The 20883-nt window shown below is 44.3% G+C and overlaps 1 protein-coding gene and 1 long non-coding RNA gene across 10 annotated transcripts in view; one reads left to right on the forward strand and one right to left on the reverse strand.

The window, feature by feature from the left end:
- TPX2 (TPX2 microtubule nucleation factor) overlaps positions 1-7325 on the forward strand; it is an 82042-nt gene extending 74717 nt beyond the window's left edge. For 5 of the 6 annotated variants that reach the window (XM_057502868.1, XM_057502869.1, XM_036924762.2 and 2 more), the window contains 6 exons: positions 134-226; positions 1239-1412; positions 1799-1945; positions 4029-4140; positions 4818-5005; positions 6509-7325. In XM_057502868.1, coding sequence (XP_057358851.1) covers positions 134-226; positions 1239-1412; positions 1799-1945; positions 4029-4140; positions 4818-5005; positions 6509-6619 — 825 coding nt within the window. In that variant the 3' untranslated portion in view covers positions 6620-7325. The remainder of the gene's footprint in view (positions 1-133; positions 227-1238; positions 1413-1798; positions 1946-4028; positions 4141-4817; positions 5006-6508) is intronic. The other variant, XM_036924766.2, reaches the window with a different exon arrangement.
- The window catches only part of LOC118931855 (uncharacterized), a 39990-nt gene that overhangs the window by 17726 nt on the left and 1381 nt on the right, over positions 1-20883 (reverse strand). For 2 of the 4 annotated variants that reach the window (XR_008997925.1, XR_005032514.2), the window contains exons 2-3: positions 14243-14397; positions 8247-8316 (exon numbers count right to left, since the gene is read on the reverse strand). This is a non-coding gene — a long non-coding RNA (uncharacterized LOC118931855). Of the gene's footprint in view, positions 1-8246; positions 8317-14242; positions 15496-20883 lie in introns of all 4 variants that reach the window. The other 2 variants (XR_008997923.1, XR_008997924.1) reach the window with 2 other exon arrangements.

The raw sequence follows: 20883 nt of genomic DNA on the forward strand, positions 1-20883 counted from the left end.
AGCAACGTACTGAACTACTAACTGCTCTTTGATTCTTTGTGTGTGAGCTTCCCTTTAAGAAAGGGATCTAATCTTATCACAGCCTAGTGTAGGTTGTTCTGGGATGTCTAACTGAGTTGCTTCCTCCTTGCAGGGTGTTCCTGAAAAGAAAGTACTTCCAATCACTGTCCCCAAATCACCGGCCTTCACACTGAAGAACAGAATTCGAATGCCCTCCAAAATCGAGGTGATTCTCTGGGACAGGGGTTTTCTTCTTCCTTCTGTACAACAATCTAAGCATTATTTCTTAAACTTAACGAAATTCAAAGGTAGTCACTCTTGTCTGGAGTTGTCTTTAACAATGGCTATGACCATTTGATCATCTTTTTTGCTCCTTCAAAAGCAAAAGTAATTTGTAAGGGTGTGACTCTTCTAGCTGTCAGTGGAACCTGGCTGCCACGCACTGGAGGCTTGTCCATTTCTAGAGCATTGGAAATCAGTCTGTCATTGGAACATGGATCAAAGTTGTCACACCCTGTTCTCTACTTTGCCTGAACTATTTTCACCATTCAGTGAGGGGCTTTTAAAATTCATACTAAGCAATTACATTTGCCCTGTCCTATCCATTAGCCCAAGGGTTGCAGAGGTGACTTGTGTGGCAGTGGTTCATGAGATTGAATACATAAACTGTCATTGATTAGGCTACTTTCTTGTCACATCTCTCGTTTTACCTATAAATATCCAGAGTTAATTTTATAGCAGATCTTAAGCATAGCCTTTTTATAGGTTCATTTGGAACTAAAATACACAGTAATCTTATGTTACCAGCTTAAACCCAAACAACTTACTTGGTCCTATTCTGGGTTTGGCAACCATGAACTCCCAGTCACATGTTTTAGTGGAGACTAGGTCAAGGAAGAGGCCAAGGTATATGCTTGGTTAGTGGCTCCTGTTTTTCATTTTGTTCGTATTGTTTGATCTCATTTGGTTTTTACATCCTTCCTATGGAAAACTTTAGCTCTTTGAGAGTAAATGTGTTAGTCCTTTATCAAATGCTTTCCCACTGGTCTCACTCACCCCTGTGTGTTGGTAGGTGACTTAGGTATTATTCCTCTTTGATAGAAAAGGAAGCTAAGACTCCTAAGACACTGAGTGACTTGCCTTAATTAATATTCTCTTAAATAATGCCTTCTGACTACATTCTGAGGAGGTGAGAGAGAACAAGGAGTCTTGTGTCTAAACTGCAGTTTTTCCCTTAGGAGGAGGAACCAGTAGTGATAAGAGCTCATCCTGTGCCACACTGTGGGGTGCCTTATAAACCCCAAATCTCAGAGGCAAGAACTGTGGAAATATGCCCATTCTCTTTTGATTCTCGAGACAAAGAACGTCATTTACAGAAGGAGAAGAAAATAAAAGAACTGCAGAAAGGGGAGGTAGGTGTTTCCATTTCTGTAAAGTAGCATAATACTATTCTTTGGTCCCTCAAAGATAATCTTATATGTTGCAACTTTAACTATAAAATCACTGACTTCTTTTGATCCCTCTAACAAACCTTATGAAGTATAAGTAGAACAAGTAATTTTAATAACCCTTCTGGCACAAGGAGGTCAAGTGACTTGCCCATGATCTTGCTGCCAGTTAAGGTAATACTGGGAGGAAATGTATATTTCCTTTTGAGTCCATCACTCCTCCTGGTGCATCGTGCTGCTTTGGAAACCAGCATTTCCTATTTCTCAGGTTCATCCAAAAATGCCGAAGCAGCTTCTTCCGTCTGGCTAGAGAGAACTCATCTTAGACCTTATGTTTTCTTCTCTGTTAGGTGCCCAAGTTTAAGGCACTTCCTTTGCCTCATTTTGACACCATTAACCTGCCAGAGAAGAAGGTGAAGAGTACGACCCAGGCTGAGCCTTTCTGCTTGGAGACTGACAAAAGAGGTGCTCTGAAGGCGCAGACTTGGAAGCACCAGGTGGGGGATGCTGGGGAGAGTAGACAAATGTTAATTGCTTGGTTGTTGGTTTGTTAGAATAGGCAGACCCACTACACGGAAATTCTTCTTGGAACTAACTTACTGAATTATTTCAGGGGCCCACATTCTAAAGTAGGGGTTAGCAAAGTTTTTCTATAAAAAAACAGGTAGTACCATTTGCAACAACATGGATGGAGCTGGAGGGTATTATGCTCAGTGAAATAAGCCAGGCGGAGAAAGACAAGTACCAAATGATTTCACTCATATGTGGAGTATAAGGACAAAGAAAAAACTGAAGGAACAAAACAGCAGCAGACTCACAGAACCCAAGAATGGACTAACAGCAAAGGGAAAGGGACTGGGGATGATGGGTGGGAAGGGAGGGATAAGGGCAGGGAAAAAGAAAGGGGGCATTACGATTAGCATGTATAGTGCGTGGGGGCCACAGGGAGGGCTGCGCAACACAAAGACAAGTAGTGATTTTACAGCATCTTACTACGCAGATGGACAGAGACTGTAATGGGGTATATGGGGGGGACTTGGTGAAGGGGGGAGCCTAGTAAACATAATGTTCTTTCTGTAATTGTCGATTAATGATACCAAAATAAAAGAAAAAAAAACAGGTAGTAAATATTTTAGGTTTTGTGGATTACATATAGTGTCTATCACATATTCTGTGTGTGTGTGTTTGCATGTGTGTGTTTTTCAATCCTTTAGAAATGTAAAAACTAGTCTTAGCTCAAGGGCTGTACAAAAGGAGGTGACAAGCCGGATTTGGCCTACAGGCTGAAGTGTGCTGATCCCTGCACTAAGAGATGGTTTGGGAAATGTGAGAACTAACATGCTTTGTTTGCATCAGGAGTTCAAGATCTCACCTATTCCATCTATTAGACTTGTTCATTAAATGTTTAATCCTTTCTGTTGGTGCTTTGATTAGGAACAGTATGGTGAGAATAGATTCTCAATAATGGTAGGCTGTTTTCTCAACATAGTATGCTATTTGCTCTTTATAGATGACAGGGGATTAAGAACAATTAATTGGTTGTTGGCTGGTTTGATTGGGATCTAATCTGCTCTATCTGGAAAAGGTTCCCTTGCATCCCTAAGTTTGTCAGTATTTTTATATTATAACTTATCCTGGACTCTGTCCAAAAGGAGCTCTGGGCTAATCTGTGTTTGTAGGAAGTCAACCCTCTTGAAACTCAAGAGATGTGATTGCTTACACGAATGAACATAGGTCCCTTGTTGGCACTGTTCTCTAGGGAAACATAGTATTGTTGCTTTGGAAATAGTGAATCTCTCTTTCAAGGATCATGACGGAGTGTCCTTGTGGGGTATTTTCCATAATAAAAATATTTTAAGTTTTTCAGGCATATACAAAAGTAGAAAGTGTACTGAACTTCAAGAATCTGTCACTTCATTCTATAATGATCAAAACATTGAAAACCTTATTTCATCTATACTTCTGCCTACACAGGATTACTTTGAAGTGAATCAGTTCATCTCATTTCATTCAAAAGTAAAAGAATTAAAAAAAAACATAATCATACTACTGTTATCACAGTTAAAAAGATTAACAGTAATCCCTTAGTAGTGACAAATTGTCAGCATTCATAAACTCCTAAACCTCTCATAATTTTTTTAAACAGTTGAATTCTTTAAATAAGGATCCAAATAAGGTCCATGTATTGCTTTTGTTTGATAAATCTTTAAATCTCTTTTAATCTGTAGACTCCTCTATTCCCATTTTATTGAATAAACTAGATTGCTTGTCCTATAGGTTTTCCACAGTCTGGACTTTGGTCATTGTATTGCCATGATGTTGTTTCATATGTTCCTCTATCTCCTGTATTTCCTATAAATAAGTAAGATCTGGAGGTTTGGTTAGATTCTTTTTGGGATTAGGTTCAGATGCTGTCAGTCAGATCTACTCACTGTAAAGGTGATTGTTACTGGGATTTAGATTTAATCGTCTACTGTCCTTATTGATGAAGAAATTTAGAAACATTAGGGCTTTAGTCATTGATTGTGTAGTCATGGAAAGTTCTGTAGTTGCTTATCTAACAGCCTTTCTTTCCAATAGCTGGAGGAAGAACTGAAACAGCAGAAGGAAGCAGCTTGCTTCAAGGCTCGTCCAAATACCATCACTTCCCAGGAACCCTTTGTTCCCAAGAAGGAGAAAAGATCTGTTGCTGGTAGTATTATATGTACTTTTGGGGGGTTTGAGCAGGATTGTCAGACCTCCTAGGGGGGAGTGCCTGGGACCCAGTTGTGTCAGTATAATGCTGTGTCAACCAGGAGCATTTGCCTTGAGAAGATCTAGTTTTTCTTCCCCTATACCCAGTCTTTTGCCTTTGCTGAACCTAGCAGCTATGTTGAGTTGCAGAATGTGTTGGGGCCAGATTGATAGAACAAGAGCCTGGGCAGAGGCAGCTGGCATTTCAGAAACAGGTATAGGCTTTCCCCACACAAAGAGTTCAAGTAAATGAGGGAGAAGAGCCAGGACTTCTCTCTGGAGTTCACCCTGAAAGCAAACTTAGATACCAAACATTTGATTCCTTAAGCATTGGGCAAGGTGTCTGAAAATTGGACTACTTCCACCTCTGTCTCAAAATCACTATGTAGTTTTGAGCAAGTCTCTTCACCTATGTGGGTCTTGCTTTTCTTCTAATTAGATGATTTCCAAGAGCCCTTCTCACCCTTAAAATCCTAAGACTTTAATATGTGGTTTACTCCACCTTTCTTCCAACAGGGCTCCCTTAGAGCTCAGCCTTCCATTGCCATGTGTGCCTGTGCCACTTGCTGGACCCATAGGGGCTAGGTTTATGCATGTCCTGCTTTGAACCAATATTCTCTATGTTTCTGTGCTCAGAGAGCCTTTCTGGTTCTCTAGTTCAGGAACCTTTTCAGCTGGCCACTGAGAAGAGAGCCAAGGAACGGCAAGAGCTGGAGAAGAGAATGGCTGAGGTAGAAGCTCAGAAGGCCCAGCAGCTGGAGGAGGCCAGGCAGCAGGAGGAAGAGCAGCAGAAGGAGGAGCTGTCCAGGCTACGGAAAGAACTGGTAACTGGGCAGCATGAGCACTAACTAACCCACGGTTGTCCCTGTTTTGTTTTATCTGTTCCTTGCCTTGTTCTAGAAGGGATCTAAGGTGGCCTACAGGGACGTATCAAAGACAAGTGAAGGTGGGAAATCATACAAACCAAGGGTAGTAACAAAAGTTGGATATGAATGAGGCTAAAGATGGGTAAAATTCTGATCCCAAGTATCTGCTAAATTTGAGCCATAATTTTGGTCCTTTTCAGGAACCAACCTACCAGTTACAAAACTCACCACATTCACAAGATATAAACAATCTAGCTTTTAAAAACATACATTTATCCTCGATGCTGAATTCAGACAATTTCTTCCAGGGGCTCGGTGATGCATTCCTAGGACTCTATTTAACTTACTGTTTCCTTAAGCCTTAAGAAGACTAATGTGTTTTATAATTAGGCAAGAATACATAGATAGGAAAGGACACATATGTAGGAATTGTGTGGTGATTGTATTTTCATTTTTCTCTCAATACTTGACTCAGATTCCTTGTAGTTATAGTGCATATTCGTCCAGGTGACCCTCCATGATAATACTAGCATACTGGTTTAGATATTAGTTATTCAAAGAAAACTTAATTCATACTAAGGACCTTTTTGCTAGGAGGACTGCAAGCTGGGTTAAGTGCATTAATAAGAGAGAAGACATTTTATAGGTGGAACTTCATATAATTAATAAAGGGATGAATAGAAATACAGATTGTTGAGGTTTAGTCTAAATGTCCTAGGCCAGCAGCTGATACAGCTGTTGGCAGAGGTGCCTGTGGCTACAGGAAGGCTCTAGGGAGAAACCCAAACTACCATTTATTGATTGGGTGAAGAAAAAACAATAGTCACCACTCCAGGTATCTCACAAAACCAGCCTTGAGTTTGTTTCTTCTCCAGCCCTTGGTACTGCTTCTTGTGTCTGTCCCTGTCACACAGCTTTTTCTGACCTCACTTTGCAATGTAGGCTGGTGGCAATATCCTCAGGCATAATTCAGTCAATGCTAGGTAGTTCTTGACTAATCTGACTTGATTTTAGACTGCCCAGAGGATGGATGGGACATGCCATCTCCCAGCAGCCCTCCCTGAGTTTTTTTGTTTTGTTGTTTTTCCCTACACTTTTGGTGAATATTAATCAGTGAGCTTTAGATTATAGTCTGGCAAATTCTTAAAATATATTTCTTCTCTTCTGCAACTGAGTACACCCCCATTACAGCCTAGTAATAAACAATCAAATTGGAGATAAGTTTGACATTGTACAATGCAAGCTGAGGGACCCAGCAAAACCTGAATAGAAACCTCCTTGGGCTCCAAAGCTCATGTGCTTTTCCATTATACTGTGTTGCCTTTTTAAATTTCCTGTTTGAAACAGAGATTAGGATCTATAAAAACTATACAAACATTTTTCTCAAGAAGAAAAAATAGAAACAAAATGTAGCTCTCTAATATCCTTACCAGCGGTAACTTTATTTTCCTCACTCTGCAGGTGCACAAGGCAAATCCAATCCGCAAATACCAGAGTGTGGAGGTCAAGTCAAGCGACCAGCCTCTGACCGTGCCTGTATCTCCCAAGTTCTCCACTCGGTTCCACTGCTAAACTAAGCTGTGCACTGCAGACACTACTTGGGAGGAGCTACTCTTTCCATCAAACCAGAAGCCTTCTTTCTTTGTCACCAGGGCCTAGAGAGAAACTGTTCCTCCAGACTTGCTCATCCCCATGCCCGACAGCATACCCGACAAGGGTGGACTCCACTTTTGTTGAGAATTGTTTTCCTATATTATCGAAGCTAATAATGAGACTCAAACTCATGTATGTCTCAGTCAGATTCCATGTAGATATTTCTTTGTACCATCAATTGACCTTTAATATGGGTCTTAACTCTGACTAAAATTTAAAGTCTTTATGTCAGCACAGTGTAATTTGTATTGCTCCTACCTCCCTCTCCCTTTTTTCTATTTTAATCAGAAAATAAAGATAGTTAAATACTGAGGTAGGATTTAAGTCATGGCTTAAATGAGGAACAGTCAGTATATCATATTCTTTCCTCTTCTCTGCACAAAATGAATTTAAAGTTAAGGAGCCTTTGGCTCTGAGGGGGAAGCCTCGTTAACTGCACATGAGGAAGGAGACGGCATGGGCTGACAGGGAGCCCACAGTGATGATTGGCAGGCTTTGGGCAGAGCTGCTATCCAGGCACATTTTCCCTGTCAGTGCTATAATAACAGGGAACACTGTGTAGCACATGTTTTAAGTCTTCTAGTAATCTGGACCAGAATAAAAATGTTTGTCTTCCCCTCCCTGATTTTGTTATTTGATGTTTTAAAATCTGTCAGTCTTATTAGGGAAATGGGTACTTTGAGAGGAGGGTCCAGGAACTTTTAAAAGCATGGACTCTGTCCTTAAAGGAAAGTGCTTTGTAAATCTTTTCTGTCTTATGTCAGAATATCCTTCCAAATTATGTTAGCTCCCTCCCTGGAACCACTCTGGAAGGCAATCATGAGTCTATACTTTCGTACAGACTGTGCCTTCTTCCTTAAATGTGCTTTTTCTCATCTGCCAAACTCTTCCTTATAAGACACAACTCAAGTAAAATCTTTTTCATAAATCCTTCCTTGCTTGTCTGACCTCCATAGGTAAGGATGATCAGTGGGTTACTTATACTTGTTCACAAACTGGGAGAGACACAGATGGCTAAAATTATCTTAGTCCTTACAGACAAAAATTATCATAGTCATCTCTGTTATTTCTTGTAGCTGGCAGAATACACTAGGTCCATGTTAGATAGTATTTTTTTGACTGGACATTATTTATGAACTCTCCTCTGCACCAGTCATCTACTCTTGTACCAGGAGATAGGAAAGCATCCATATTCTGTCCAGACCAGTCTTAGGCACCATATATGACATTAAACCTATTTTATATTCCTTCTTACTCAGTCAATGAGTGTTATGTACAAGCCCTTATAATTCAGTGATGAGTGATAAAGCAAGACATAGTTTGTGGATCCCTGGGTCTCCTGAAGGTTAACAAACTGACGCAGTTTGTGTGCAGTTCCTTTGTTCATTTCCCAGAGGTATGTGGTATCTAGAACTTAGGTAGTTCATGTAACACTTAATTTGATGCTATCTAGACATACCTGGGCACTGTTCTAGTCCTTAGGAATACAGCAAAGAACAGAAGTACAAGGGAGACTTTGCCTTTTATTAAAAGGTAAGGAGCTTACCTAATTTTAGGTGGGGAGACAGACAATAAGCTGATAGCTGTCCTCTTCTGGCAGGTGATAAACGTCTCTGCTGTGTGGAGAAAAGACGGGTGGGGGTGGAGCATGGAAAATTGGAAACGGAGGTGAGGCAGCTCTCGATGTTGTCTAGGTGTGAGTTGATAGTGGGCTGGGCTAGAGTGGTTGCAGTGGAGGTTTGAGAAATGGTTGGGTTCTGAATGTGTTTTGAAGTCATAACTGATAAGACTGGCTGACAGACTGCGTGTGGAGAGTGAGAGAAGGGTCGGTGAAGGAGGCACTCAGGTGTCAGCCCAGGGAGTGAGCTCTCCACCCCTTGTACTATGAGGAAGCCAGGTCTACCTCGGTCTCCGGTGGCTTCCTGGGGACTGTTTTCTCCTGGTCATCTATTGTTTTGGTTTTTCCACTTCTCTTCATCCCTTAATTCCCTCTCTGTGTCTATCCTATGTAGCTTCTCTCCCTTCTTGTATCAGGAGTTGCCTAATAATTCACTGCCATTCAGATATTTCCATCTGATACCATTTTTCATATATTTTGTCCATTTTTTGTTTTTGGTCGTCTCAGGTAGAATAAATCCAGCCCTCAAGTTGAGGGCTTTGGAAAGAGTGTTGTTGAGAATTATGGGCCTATGGGATAGCTCCACCCTATTTGCTCCATTCTGGATCACCCCTCCAGACACCCATGTCAGGGTCGTCATGTGTGACAGTCCCAGAGGAAACAAAGAGGGATTACATTACTTCAGAGCAAATGGCTTAGAATTGAGACAGGCATCCATTGCTTCTTGTTTCTCAGGATTTCTCAGTTTCCCAGTGGCTACCTATTTCTCCTCAGCAGTCTGTCTGGTTTTGAGTCCTTTTGTCTGGATGACCTCACGTGACCTTCATTTTTCTAGTACAGCCCCTTTTCCCCTGAAACTCAAACTCTCTGCTTTAATTTTTCCAGAGAAATTCAGGTTCTTTGTCTCTTCAGGCCATGTTCTAGAGGAAGCTTCCCTTTCAATCCTCAGAGGTCACTCAATTTTTCTAAACAAGGAACATGTTCTCTGATAGGAATCTGCTGCATTCTAATGATAAATTGGGCTGTCACACTATGCTTGGCAGTTTTGCAAAGCTCCTTGCATGTGTGGATTGTTGGAATCCCCACAGTTTCTGGGAAGGACTCTGTTCTCCATGTTGTTTTGACTTGGCTGTGTTTTCCCAGTGCAGGTAGTGTGGTGCTAATTAATGTAAGATGACTGACTGACTCGTTGGCCATTTTGTTCCTCATTGCCACCTTGACTACTATTTTATTCCTTACCAGTTCTTTTCTGCTGTTTTGTCCCTGGAAAGTGGAGCTTGAGTGGTAGACAGGCTGCAGGTGGAGTTGCTCCTGCATTTAACAGAGGTGAGACTTCTACACAAGTAATTTGTAACACAAGATAAGATGTGACTGAGTCACTCAAGACAGAAAAAGTGCTGCAGGGGCTTAGAGATTCTTGTTGGAGGTGAGAGTGCAGTTCTTAAAGATGTTTTTTTCTCAGAATTATGGAAGTAGTATTTGCCTTTTGAAACAATTATAACAGACTATGTAAAATAAAACATGACCATCTCCTTGCTTCCCCTACTCCTAATCCCCAGGAGTGACCCATTGCTAAAAGCTGTGTACTCTACCAGAATGTTTTTAGGTACACACAGATTTACACAGCATTTTTTTATAACACTATGATTACAGCATTCTGTCTTTGTTTTTAATTTTCATTTGTTCTTTGAAAGATTATACATTCACACGTTTAAAAATTCACAAGCTACAAAAGGTAACATTTTCCACCTTTTCTCCCACAGCTCATTTCCCCTCCCCAGAGGCAGTGCTGCCAGGAGTGTTCCCTTGCAGAGATGTCATCAGCATATACATATTCCTCCCTCCTCCCACCTCCTGTTTTTACACAAATAGTGTCACACTTCCCACCCTGAACCTTGCTCTTTTCATGTGTGTTCTGCTTTGAATGATGGGTTTAAGTGCCACCTTGGGTATGTCCTAGCTTCCTCCCTGACTGAAGTAGGAAGCCTCTTCTGAGAATCCAGGCCATGGACGCAGATGGGTAGTGGGGTCTGGTTCCTCTTCATGTTGTCGAGAGATCCCAAGGATTTGAGGGCTGGTCAACAATACCTGGGTCTTTTAGCTTCTCCTGGCTTAGCTGAGCCATGGGGGCATATTGGCTTGAGTATCTGGTTAAGCCTGTGTATCCCTTCAGATAAGTCTTGACATTGCTTACTTTCTAGTTCCCTTCTAAGTCTTGTCTGCTGAGAAGGTTTCTCATTGCTGAGAGTAGCAGTTAAAAAAGCTGTTAGCCATGTGCTTGGGCTCCTATTTCTGCACAGGCAGGCTGAGTTACAGCTTGGTGGTGTGGATCCAGGTAGGAATCAGTCAACATTCTGAATCCTGAGATGCCATCTGCCTTGCAGCCTGCTGGGATGTTCAGTTCAGACAACATATAAAGTTTCCTGGATACGGGACAAATCCAGGCCTATGGAAAGAGCAGGAAGGTTAAAGTGCGTGGTACTTTGGGCAGTGACGAAGGCGTAACCAGGGAGCTGACATGTTTGCTCTAATGCCAAGAATTCCAGGACAATTTGTTATCCAGCTGAAGCCAGTGTAGTTGCTACAAAAAAGAAGCCTAGGGACAGAAAAACATATTTTTTCCTTGTTTTGTCTTCTAGCATACCACTCTGTTTTCTAGGGCTGCAGGGAAGGTTACTGGCTTTGAAAATATCTGGTGGTATTGTTATTCTCTTTCTTGCAGGAGAATAAGTGGCTGGGCTCAGGTCAAAGTGTGGCTCTCATGTGTTGAAGGTATCAGCTTCCTGAAAGGTCTTGACAAATGCTGACATTTCACTCGGAGAAACCATGGTTGGAAGGGCAGGGGTAAAAGGCTTAGGAAAATACTAGGTTTTACCAGGAAATATTTCACCAGACTAAGCCTGACTTGAAGGCATCAATTGCCCTCTCCCTTTTCTTTAAAATTTTATTAGGAAGGAAATAAAAACCTGGTCTGTCTGATCTGCTAAGACCCTTGTAGTTTTGGGACTGGGTCCCCAAACATCATAGGCAGGTGTGTGACTGCTAAGAACTGTAGCCAAGTGCTGTTGCCTCGCTTGCTTTGGCACGGAGGGTATTCTCAAGGTCTTTCAGGAGCAAGGGTGGGAGATGTGGTTTTCAGTGAGTCAAGAAATAGCAGTTATAAATTATTACATGAGAAGCAGTTTGGAGTGGTATTGTTCAAGCTGGGTTGGTAGTAAGGAGAGCTAAGCCTCCAGCCTGACACATTCTCTCACTCATGGGCACACATGCACACAGTCTGGGTCACAAAACTGACTCTGTGACTAGAAGTGACTGAATTCGCTCTGCAAAAATCTCAGCTGGTTTCACAATGTTTTTGTTTTTGTTTTTTAAATTGAGGTTTATTATTAATTATATACATCTGGAAAATATTTGGTAATAGGAGGAAAAAAAGTCCATCACCTACTTTGAACACTGATGTTTTGTATAATCTATTTTTTTCTTGTATAAAACCTTAGTCTGTTTTTCTACATTGTAGGGTTTTTCTGTATCTATATATGTTTTGTATTCTGCTTTTTTCATTTAGCATAGTAGTAACTCAAATATTTTTCTTATATTACTGCATATTTTATAAATACCAATTTAAACAGCAGCATACTGTTGCATTGTTCTGAGTTTGCTTCTCCCCACCAAAAATGCTTGTTTTGCAAAGGATTTTTCTAGATTACTTATAGGACAATTTTGGGTGTCTCCCTAATGTATCGTGTCTATCTCTAAACTTTAAATGCTGTTCAAACCACTTATCAATCTTTGTAATTAAAATATTAAAAGGAAATATATGCTCTTCCCAAAATCATAGCTAATGACATAATTCTTGCATACACATTTACAAAATGGAAAGCTCTTTTTGGCTGATGGGATGTCAGTGTCACTCATGCACAGTGAAAAAGTTTATTGGCCTTCAGCAAAGCCTCTCTTGGAAAGAATTCTGATTATGTTGTTTTAAACTTCTTGGAACTCTACATTTTCAGATTTAACATTGGATTGTTGTTGCTAAGCCTTCAGATCAAATCTGAAAGGACAATGTCCTCTTTCTTAACCCCAGTTGGGGCTGTGATGTTTTTCTGGGGAAGAGTTCACTTCTGTCACTGACACTGGGTGGCCTTTAATAAGTCACCCTATTTTTCTGGACTCAGTTTCCACATTTGTCAAAAGAGATGGAACTAGAAGGATTAATAAGGCTCTTTTTGGCTTGAATATTTCCAGAAAATTTTCTAGGCAGTTTGTTGTAACCACACCAGGTCTTTCAGACTTAGGTTTTCCTCTGGCCAGCTGCTCAGTCACTGCAGGAGGGCACCTCTAGCAGGCCTCCTGCCCCTGGACTGCCATTTGAACTTCAGTGAAGTGTGTTGGAGACCAGTGTGCTATCTTGTTGAAGACTTTCCAAGGGTTGTTCTGGAAGCGGAAATCTAGCCCAGATCACTCCAGGGGACTAATCCCTGAATAATGTCCTCTGACACACACGCATATTTTCTGATGTTTCTCTTGACCTTGGAACTGGTTAAAGACTGCACAGAATGTTCAGTGAGTTCTTACAGACTACCACAGGGAAGTCCCTCCGACACTGGCTCTTCCAGGATGTGAGGCTACCCACGAATGGTTCTTCCGTTGTTGGAGGCACTCTAAGGACATCACAGCAAAACTGACACCTTTGTCTCGATGCTCTTCTGTTTCTCTCCACCGCAGTTCAGTTTTTACCGTGTTTATGGTCAGTGGCACTTGGATTGTTTTAGGAAAATTGTCAGAGTTCAGGAGAGTACACTTATTTAGTGGAATGAGCCGTAGGTTGGGAATTACCAGAGTGGCTTCTGGCTTTGTGACCTTGAACACATCATTTGAATTCTCTGGGTTTCTCATCTTAGAACAATATTCTAGAAAGAACCTTTTCTCCAGCTCTCTGGATGGGAATTTGCTTCCAGCTTTCATGTGACGAGGCACTCTGGGCAGCAATGGTGACTGTCACATTGGGCACTTATTCCTGTCGGCCAGTGTGACTCAGTGTGACCATGTTTGAGTCATACGTTCAGTATTCATTATCAGTGGGTATGTGTCCCCCGGGTTTGCCGGAAGCCCCTGCTGCTTACCCAAAGCTAACAGCCTGACAGGGCAGGGCCAGCAGCTGCCAGTTAACAGCAGCTAAGGGAGCAAGGAGCTGCGTCAGGGCGGAGTCTCCACGGGAGTGTGCGGGCGAGAAAGGCAGAAAGGCGAGGGGCTTGAGTCGAGTTTGTAGTAATCTCATTACTGAGTGGAGGGTGAAGTCCACACTGGAGGCTCACTGATTCTTACTGGCTCCTTGGCCTCTCTGTGGTGATGTGTTACTGCAGCAATAGAAAGTGAATATAGGAAGCAGCTCAGCATGCAGATAGTTGGAAGGGGCTCACGGTACCCTCACCCTCCACTGAACACCTTAACTTTGTGCACCTGCCTTTCCTTGAAACATTAGCTGTACTGATATTTGAATCTGAGTGTTCCTGTGTTTCCTCACACACCAAAACAGTCTTACCTCCCAGAGGCCTCAAAAATGGGTAGGAGTGAGCAGGCTGGAAGCTCAGCAACTTGGGCTGGGGGACTTTTCTCTAGGACGGTGGTCTTCAGCGTGTGGTCTGAGCAGCATCACCCCGACTAGAAAAGCAACTTCTCCAGCTCCATTTCAGACCTTCTGAGTAAGACAGTCTGGATGTGGGGCCCAGCAATGTGTGTTTTAACAAGTCTGCCAGGGGACTGATACACGTCCAGCAGTGCACCAGGAGAGGGACTACAGGTCCCAATAGATAACAGGTCTCCCAGTGCAAAGGCTCCTATGGGCCAGGGAGCCAGCATCCGTTCTTTCTGTGACCCTCAGTGCCCAGGCCAAACAAGAGCTGACCCGGAGGGCAAGAACATACCTCCCCTCCAGAGCTCCCTCTGCTGCCATCTTTGTGCAGTCTGTTGGCGTCACCCAGGAGAGCCGCCGAGTTGGTTGTGTAGGTGTTCATCTGCTCAGCTAACACTCCATTACCAAGATGGAGGAAGGCTTTTCTATATGGCCTTCCAACAAGTCCTAAGACAGATGAGGAAACTGAGGCCCAGAGTTTAAGTGACTTTCCCACAGAAACGCTGCTAGTAAGTGGCAGCGCCAGAATTTGGGCCAGGTCTCTCCGCCCTCAGGTGCCCCTTCCACCACACCAGTTGTATCCCGTGAGTAGAGCCAGCTGTAGTGGATGGGCATTCTCAGCTCTTGGCTCTTTTTGGAATTTAGTGAGACTTGATCAAAGACCCTGTGGGTGAAGAAGAGGTTGTTTCAGTCAGCCTTCAGGGCCACCAACTCAGGACTTTGGAGCAAGTGTCTCGTGAAGGTCGCAGCTGGGGCTGGAGCCCTCACTGAACTCAACTGTGCTGTGGGAACCTCCAGCTAAGCTTCCCGGAGGTTGGGAGGCAGGTCCTCTCTCCTCACCTTGACACAGCAGGCATGTCAGACCATGCTGGATGCTTGGACTCCTGTCAGGGATGTGGCAGCTGCCAGTAAGTGAAGTCACAAGCCTCAGCAGGCCCAGATAGCCAAGGTGGTCACAGTGCCAAGTGACTGCAGCTAGGAGGTGCTTTGTCCCAGCCCACTCCTCACCTTCGTTTAGGTACCCCTCACCATCCCAGTCGGGGCCCTCTTCTTCCAGCAGCTGCTCAGAGCTTGCCCTGCAGCCCCTGGTTCTCATGGTAACCCAGTTTAGCACACGGACCTGAAGTTTTATAAATAGCACAATGGTAGGCTGGGAAGCTGTCATGTGCAACAGGACAACATGCATTCCCTTCTTTTTAGCCTTTTCCTGGGATCGTGTTATGGGAGAAACTTCTTGTGCAGATAAAGCATTACTCTCAACTCCCAGGTCTATACTCCGCACTTGGGTCTTGCTTCTACTCTTTTATGTGTTTGCTTTTGTCCCCTGCCCCCACAGGCCCTGCCTTCCTGAGGTTGCGCTTCCAAGTCTGTTCCTGGGACGTTTCCTGTTCTTGGAACAGCTGCACCAGCCTGGGGTACCCTCCTGCTACTTGATCCTATAGGGAGGTGTCCAGTGGCCGTGGGCAATTTTCAGATGACCTTGTTCCTCTGACGTCATTAGATGGCTATTTTTGGCTTTGCTGTTAATGCAGCAGAGAAGTTGGGCTGAGGTGGGAGAGAGGAAAAAAGAGTAAAGGAGGGGCTTGTCTTGGTTTTCCATTGTTCCAGGGTCTTACCAAAGTAGGAACATTCATTCTTCCACATTTGCAGAGCACCTACTGAATGTCAGGGCCTGGGGCTACCAAGTTGATTCCATAGTCTTAAGTATTCTTCACTCACAAATTCATTTTTGTGGTATGGAGTAAGCATGAGGGCTCTGGAGCCAGTTGGCTTGAGTTTAAATGCCAGTGCCACTGGAATACTATCTCTGAAACCTTGGGCAACTTACTCCTCTGTGCCTCAGTTTCCCCTTGGAAATGGGAGTTATAATAGTATCCACTTTGTATGGTTGCTATGAAGATTATAGGAGTTAAGACAGCACATAGTAAATTTACAATAAATATTAGTGGCAGTTATTATTAATAGCAGCACCACTTTTTGTACTAGGTCCTTAGGATACAAAGTTGACTGACATGGTCTGTCCGTTCTGAGCTGGCATCTGGATCCCCAGAGCCCCAGATAGTGGCACAGTGCACACAGTCAGTACAAGTCAGAACAGAACACCTGCCATGTGCCTGCTTTCCCCTGATTTGTGGGGGCATTGCAGGAAAATGACATGAAATTCCTGTCCTGGGAGAGTGTCAGAGCAGTGGCTCTCAACCCTGACTTCACATCAGGATCTTCTGGGCAGATTCTAAAAATAGCAACATTCTGGGCCCCACCTCCAAATATTCTGATTTAATTGGCCTGACTTCAGGAGGGCTCAGACTTGAGGGGGGTTGTGGAAGCTCTCCAGGTGTTTCCCATGTGCACCAGGATTGAGAAGCATGGCCCAGGCTCTTGAGGGATCTGTGTCCTGGGAGGCTCTGCTAGCTGCACCAGTGGGACTCTTAGCAGGAGTATCTCAAAGCTGGCCCTCTGGCTCGGGGGTTCTCAGAGGTGCGTGTGCACGAAAACCACCTAAAAGGCAGATTCCTGGGCCCCCCTTCCAAAGAGGCTTCATTCTGACAAACTGGGGCCTGGGCACTGAGAAAGCCCTCCATAGCCACCCCTTTGGCTGAGAAGTCATCCCTGATCACCAGTCCCAAAGACTCCACCTCTGAAATCCCATGATATTTAAATCTTAGATAGAGCTCTTAACCGCTTTCTATCTTGAATTGTAGAAATCTGTGTCCGTGTTGATATGTTTCAAATGATGCATTAATCTGCTCAGCTGCAAATGGTCATTTCCAAAAAAATTGGAAAATCCAAAGAATAAAAATGATCTCCATACCCACACCTGTTAATATGTATATTTAGATCCCTCCAGACACTTTACCTATAAATGTTTTTAACAACAAAAAAGGAGATCCTATTTCATGAATAGTTTAACAATCATTTTCACCTAAAATGCACTATGTGGTGATTCTGTAGCTTTCCCTCCACTTTTCTCTGTCCCCTAAGTGATCAGTTTAGTCCTTGCCACAGAGCAGAGCATTCAGTAAATAATCTTAACAATAGACCTCTACAGTTTGGGGATGGATCAGTGTGTCATTTGAGTATCTAAAGAAATCTACGTCCAACTTGCCACAGCGTCCACACATCTCTGCCAGCCTTGGAGGGAAGGCCGGTGGGCTCTAAGGACAGCAGCATTTAACCTAGGGCTTCCCCAGAGGCCGGAGAGGTCCCGCCCAATCCCTGGGCTTAGGAGCCCCAGGTGGGAGAAGGTAGGAGAAAGCCCTGAGCGGCTCCCATGTTGAGACCAGAGGAGAGCTGAGAGGGGAGCTGGCTGCTCTCTTTGGAACCAGAAAGGTCATTGCTCAACTCCCTGGATTTTCCATCACAGCCAGGCAGGGAGAGAGGGTCAGGCCGGGAAATGTCTCCTCTGAGCAGGTCCTTTTAAAGCCTCTTGGCTGGATCGATTTCCTCCCAGGAGCCAGGAAGCAGTGCCTGGGTGAAGTTAACCCCTCCTCTCCCAAGAAAATCTTCCAGGGCTGGTGAGCCTGGGAGCCCAGGCTCCTGGAATGCAAAGCCATCCAGGGCAAGAGGCCTAAGGAGCCGTTAACTTTGGCTGGAGAAAGCTTCCCTCTGGCCTTGATAAATCCAACAAGCATAATTGCATCCTGCTGACCTTAATTCCCCTGATGGGCTTAATTGGCCCTGGCATTGCCCCAATTCCATGCCTTAGCCTTGTAGAGGCAAAGGGGGTGGCTGCACAGCTGGCACAAGGTGGGAAAGCCCCCTCTTAAGTTCTGGCAGCCCCCAGTTGGGTGGAGGGGTGGAGGTTTCCCAGGCCCCACCCCTCCAACTGAGCGCTGAGCAGCAGCTCGGGGACTCCCAGGGAGCAGCTGGCCAGGCGGGCAAGCAAGCAGCAGGCAATCCCATGGATCCGGAACCAGGCCAGCCTCACATCCCAGACCCACAGAGGAGCCTGCTGGGACAGCCGAGCCCCCTACCTGGGGTGCCCACAACATTATCTCGACCCGCAGTGCTGTGGGTACTATGAAAAGTTCTCAGCCAGACGTGTGTTTGCTAAATGCTCCCAGCCACCCATGGAGAGGTCACAGAGCAGAGCTAAGCCCCGGGTTAGATGGTCCAAGCCCGACTGAGTTTGCCCTGTGACTCAGTTCTCCTGTCACATCTGTGAAGTGGGGATAAAGTAGCTGGTGCTTTCATAGCACTTGTTAGGTACAAACGCACTGTTCTAAGGGCTTTATATACCTCCCTGTGAGGAGGGTGCTCATCCCACAGATGAGGAAACGAATGATGGCATTAGTCTCAGCTTCAGTGACAGAGCCCCTGAACCACTACTTGGGAAGATTGTTGTAAGGGTTGAATGGAGGACCCTCATGAAGTTGCTTACCCCAGGGCCTGCCTGTTTATAAGAGTTCAAGAAATGCTAGTTATTATTTGGGGACCATCACAGCAACAAATGTAGCAAACAAAGCCTCTTATGTTTTGCCAGCCTGGATTTTGGTCTCTATTAGGAAGTGGCTCTGATTTGAATCTGGATAGTTTGAAGCTACTCGATAGCTGTGTGACTTTACAGATCAGCCTCTCACCTGCTCTCGGTATCAGTTTCTGCACCTTTAAAATGGTCTGAGTCTTGGCCCCAGAGTCCCTTGTGAGGCTCCAGTGAGCTTGGTAAAGCCCTTGACATTTTGTGGGCACTCTCAATAAGCGATTGGCATTGGCAACCACAGTAATACTGAGGCCAAGGGCCAGCCGGTAGCAGAATCTCGTACACCCAGTGCGGGGCCTTGCTCGCCACCTAGTTATTTGTTTGCTCACCAAACACTGAACAGCAAGCACAGTTTGTGCTGATGACACCCAGGAGTATCACCAGCCCCCGCCCTCGGGGGGTTCCCAGAGAGTGTCAGTGGTAGGAGCTGCTGGAGCTGAAGAAGGCCAGAGGCGGGGGCCCAACATTTCAAGCTTGACCAGCACATGCTGTGGGGATGACCAATTAGCAGGCTCGAGGCTCCTGTAACAGGCATGGGTGGGAAGCCCTTCAACCTGCAGAATGCTAGGACACCCATAATGGGGGTACCCAGGGGGGCAAGAGGGCCAAGGCACTGGTTGGGGAAATTTAGGGGAGGAAGAGGGCTTTGAAGGACTTTTCTGGCTCAGCTCCCTTTCTGGTGGAGTGATGCTGGGCAAAGGGGTTAGTTTCTTCTGATCCTCCCCTTCTTCACCTAGAAAATAAGATGAAAGCCCCCATAGAGTTCTTACCAAGATGCTGTTTGCAGACAGTGTGGATAAAGCTGATTATAGGGCCTCAAAGAAAGGAACTCCCATCCCTTAGGAGAGCCTGGATTCAGGCCCCACTTCAGCCCCAGGCACACCGTGAAGCTTTGGGCACACCGCTCAACCTTTCCATGCCTCACCTTCACCACCTGCAATCCTACCTATCTCATCAGGTTCTCCTGAAGATCACAGGAGCGAACCTACGTAAGAGCGCTCAGGAGGAGGCCTGGCATGTGTGGTGAGTCCTGGGTGGGTATCAGTCAGTGTGTTTGCTCCCTGGGAGAGGCAGGCCGTCACCTGGACCCCCAAGAGAGAAATGGAGGCGAGGAGGGCCAGGTCAGAGGAGGGGGCCAACCAGAACCCAGGTACTCAAGACTGGGGACAGAGCTCCGACTCTGGTTCTCACTGGCCTGTACCATCAACCCCAACATTTGCTCACTTAAAAAAAAAAATCACTCTCCAGAAGATGATCATCAAAAAACGTCAACAAAGATCCTGGTGCTGTTGCAGTTGTAGCTGCATTCATCCCGCTGGTTCCTGGACTTGCCATTGGAATGAAGAAGGAGATATCTAAGCTGGCCTGTGCATACAGTAAAACAACAAATTTGACTGGATCTATACTGTTGGAACTCAACCAAGAATTAGGAGAAGTGCAAGTTGCAGTGCTCCAAAATCTTGAGACTACAGACTATCTACTGTTAAAAGAACATATGGGATGTGAACAGTTCCCAGGAATGTGTTGTTTTAAATTGTCTGATTTTTCTCAAACTATTCAAATTCAGTTAGACAATATCCATCATATCATAGATAAGTTTTCACAAATGCTTAGGGTGCCTAACTGGTTTTCTTGGTTTCACTGGAGATGGCTGGTAATTGTAGGTCTGCTTTGGTTATGTAACTATACTCCTATTATGTTAATGTGGGTGCGCAATTTAATTAGTAGTTTTAAACCTATACATGCTGAAGTTACTCTACAAGAAGATATGTCAAAGAAATAACCAATCTTCCCATGTTTTCTTCCATCTTCTACTTCTATAGCTTTTCTTCTTCCTTCCTAATTACAACCCTTAAGTAGAATTCGTGTCTCATATCGAATTTACCGAGTATCATAATTCTTCCAAGTGGTAAAGACACCTCAAGACAAATGCTGGGCATAGAAGCCACAGGGCATAAATCTGCAAAGAAGTCAAAAGCCAACCTTTTCAAACAATATTGCCTCTCTCTCACTTACCAACTTTACATTTCCCTGTATGGCCCCGGAAGATGACTGGTTAGCCAGAGACGGGTAAGATTCCTCAAGGGAGGAACAACCTAAGACAGGCACAGTCGCAGGGGGGCCATCAGGTGAGAAATTGGGGATCAACAGAGGTGATGCTTAGAACCTCACCCCCCCTGTTTTGAGAGAAATCTTCTGCATACGTGGATGTTTTATTGCCCTTGTCTAGCTTGGATTAACACATAGTCTACAGGCACAGACCTGATCATCTACATTTGCTCTCTTACAGCACTAAACTATGTTTTCTACCTTTATCTTGCATCTACCTACCACTTCAGCATTTTATTAAAAATAATAATAATAATAATAATAATAATGATGGAGAAATGTGGGATTCACATATAAATCAAGTATAAAAATCAACGAATATTCATATTTGACCTGATTGCTTA

This window comes from Manis pentadactyla, chromosome 5, assembly GCF_030020395.1.
Source record: "Manis pentadactyla isolate mManPen7 chromosome 5, mManPen7.hap1, whole genome shotgun sequence".
Lineage (NCBI taxonomy): Eukaryota > Metazoa > Chordata > Mammalia > Pholidota > Manidae > Manis > Manis pentadactyla.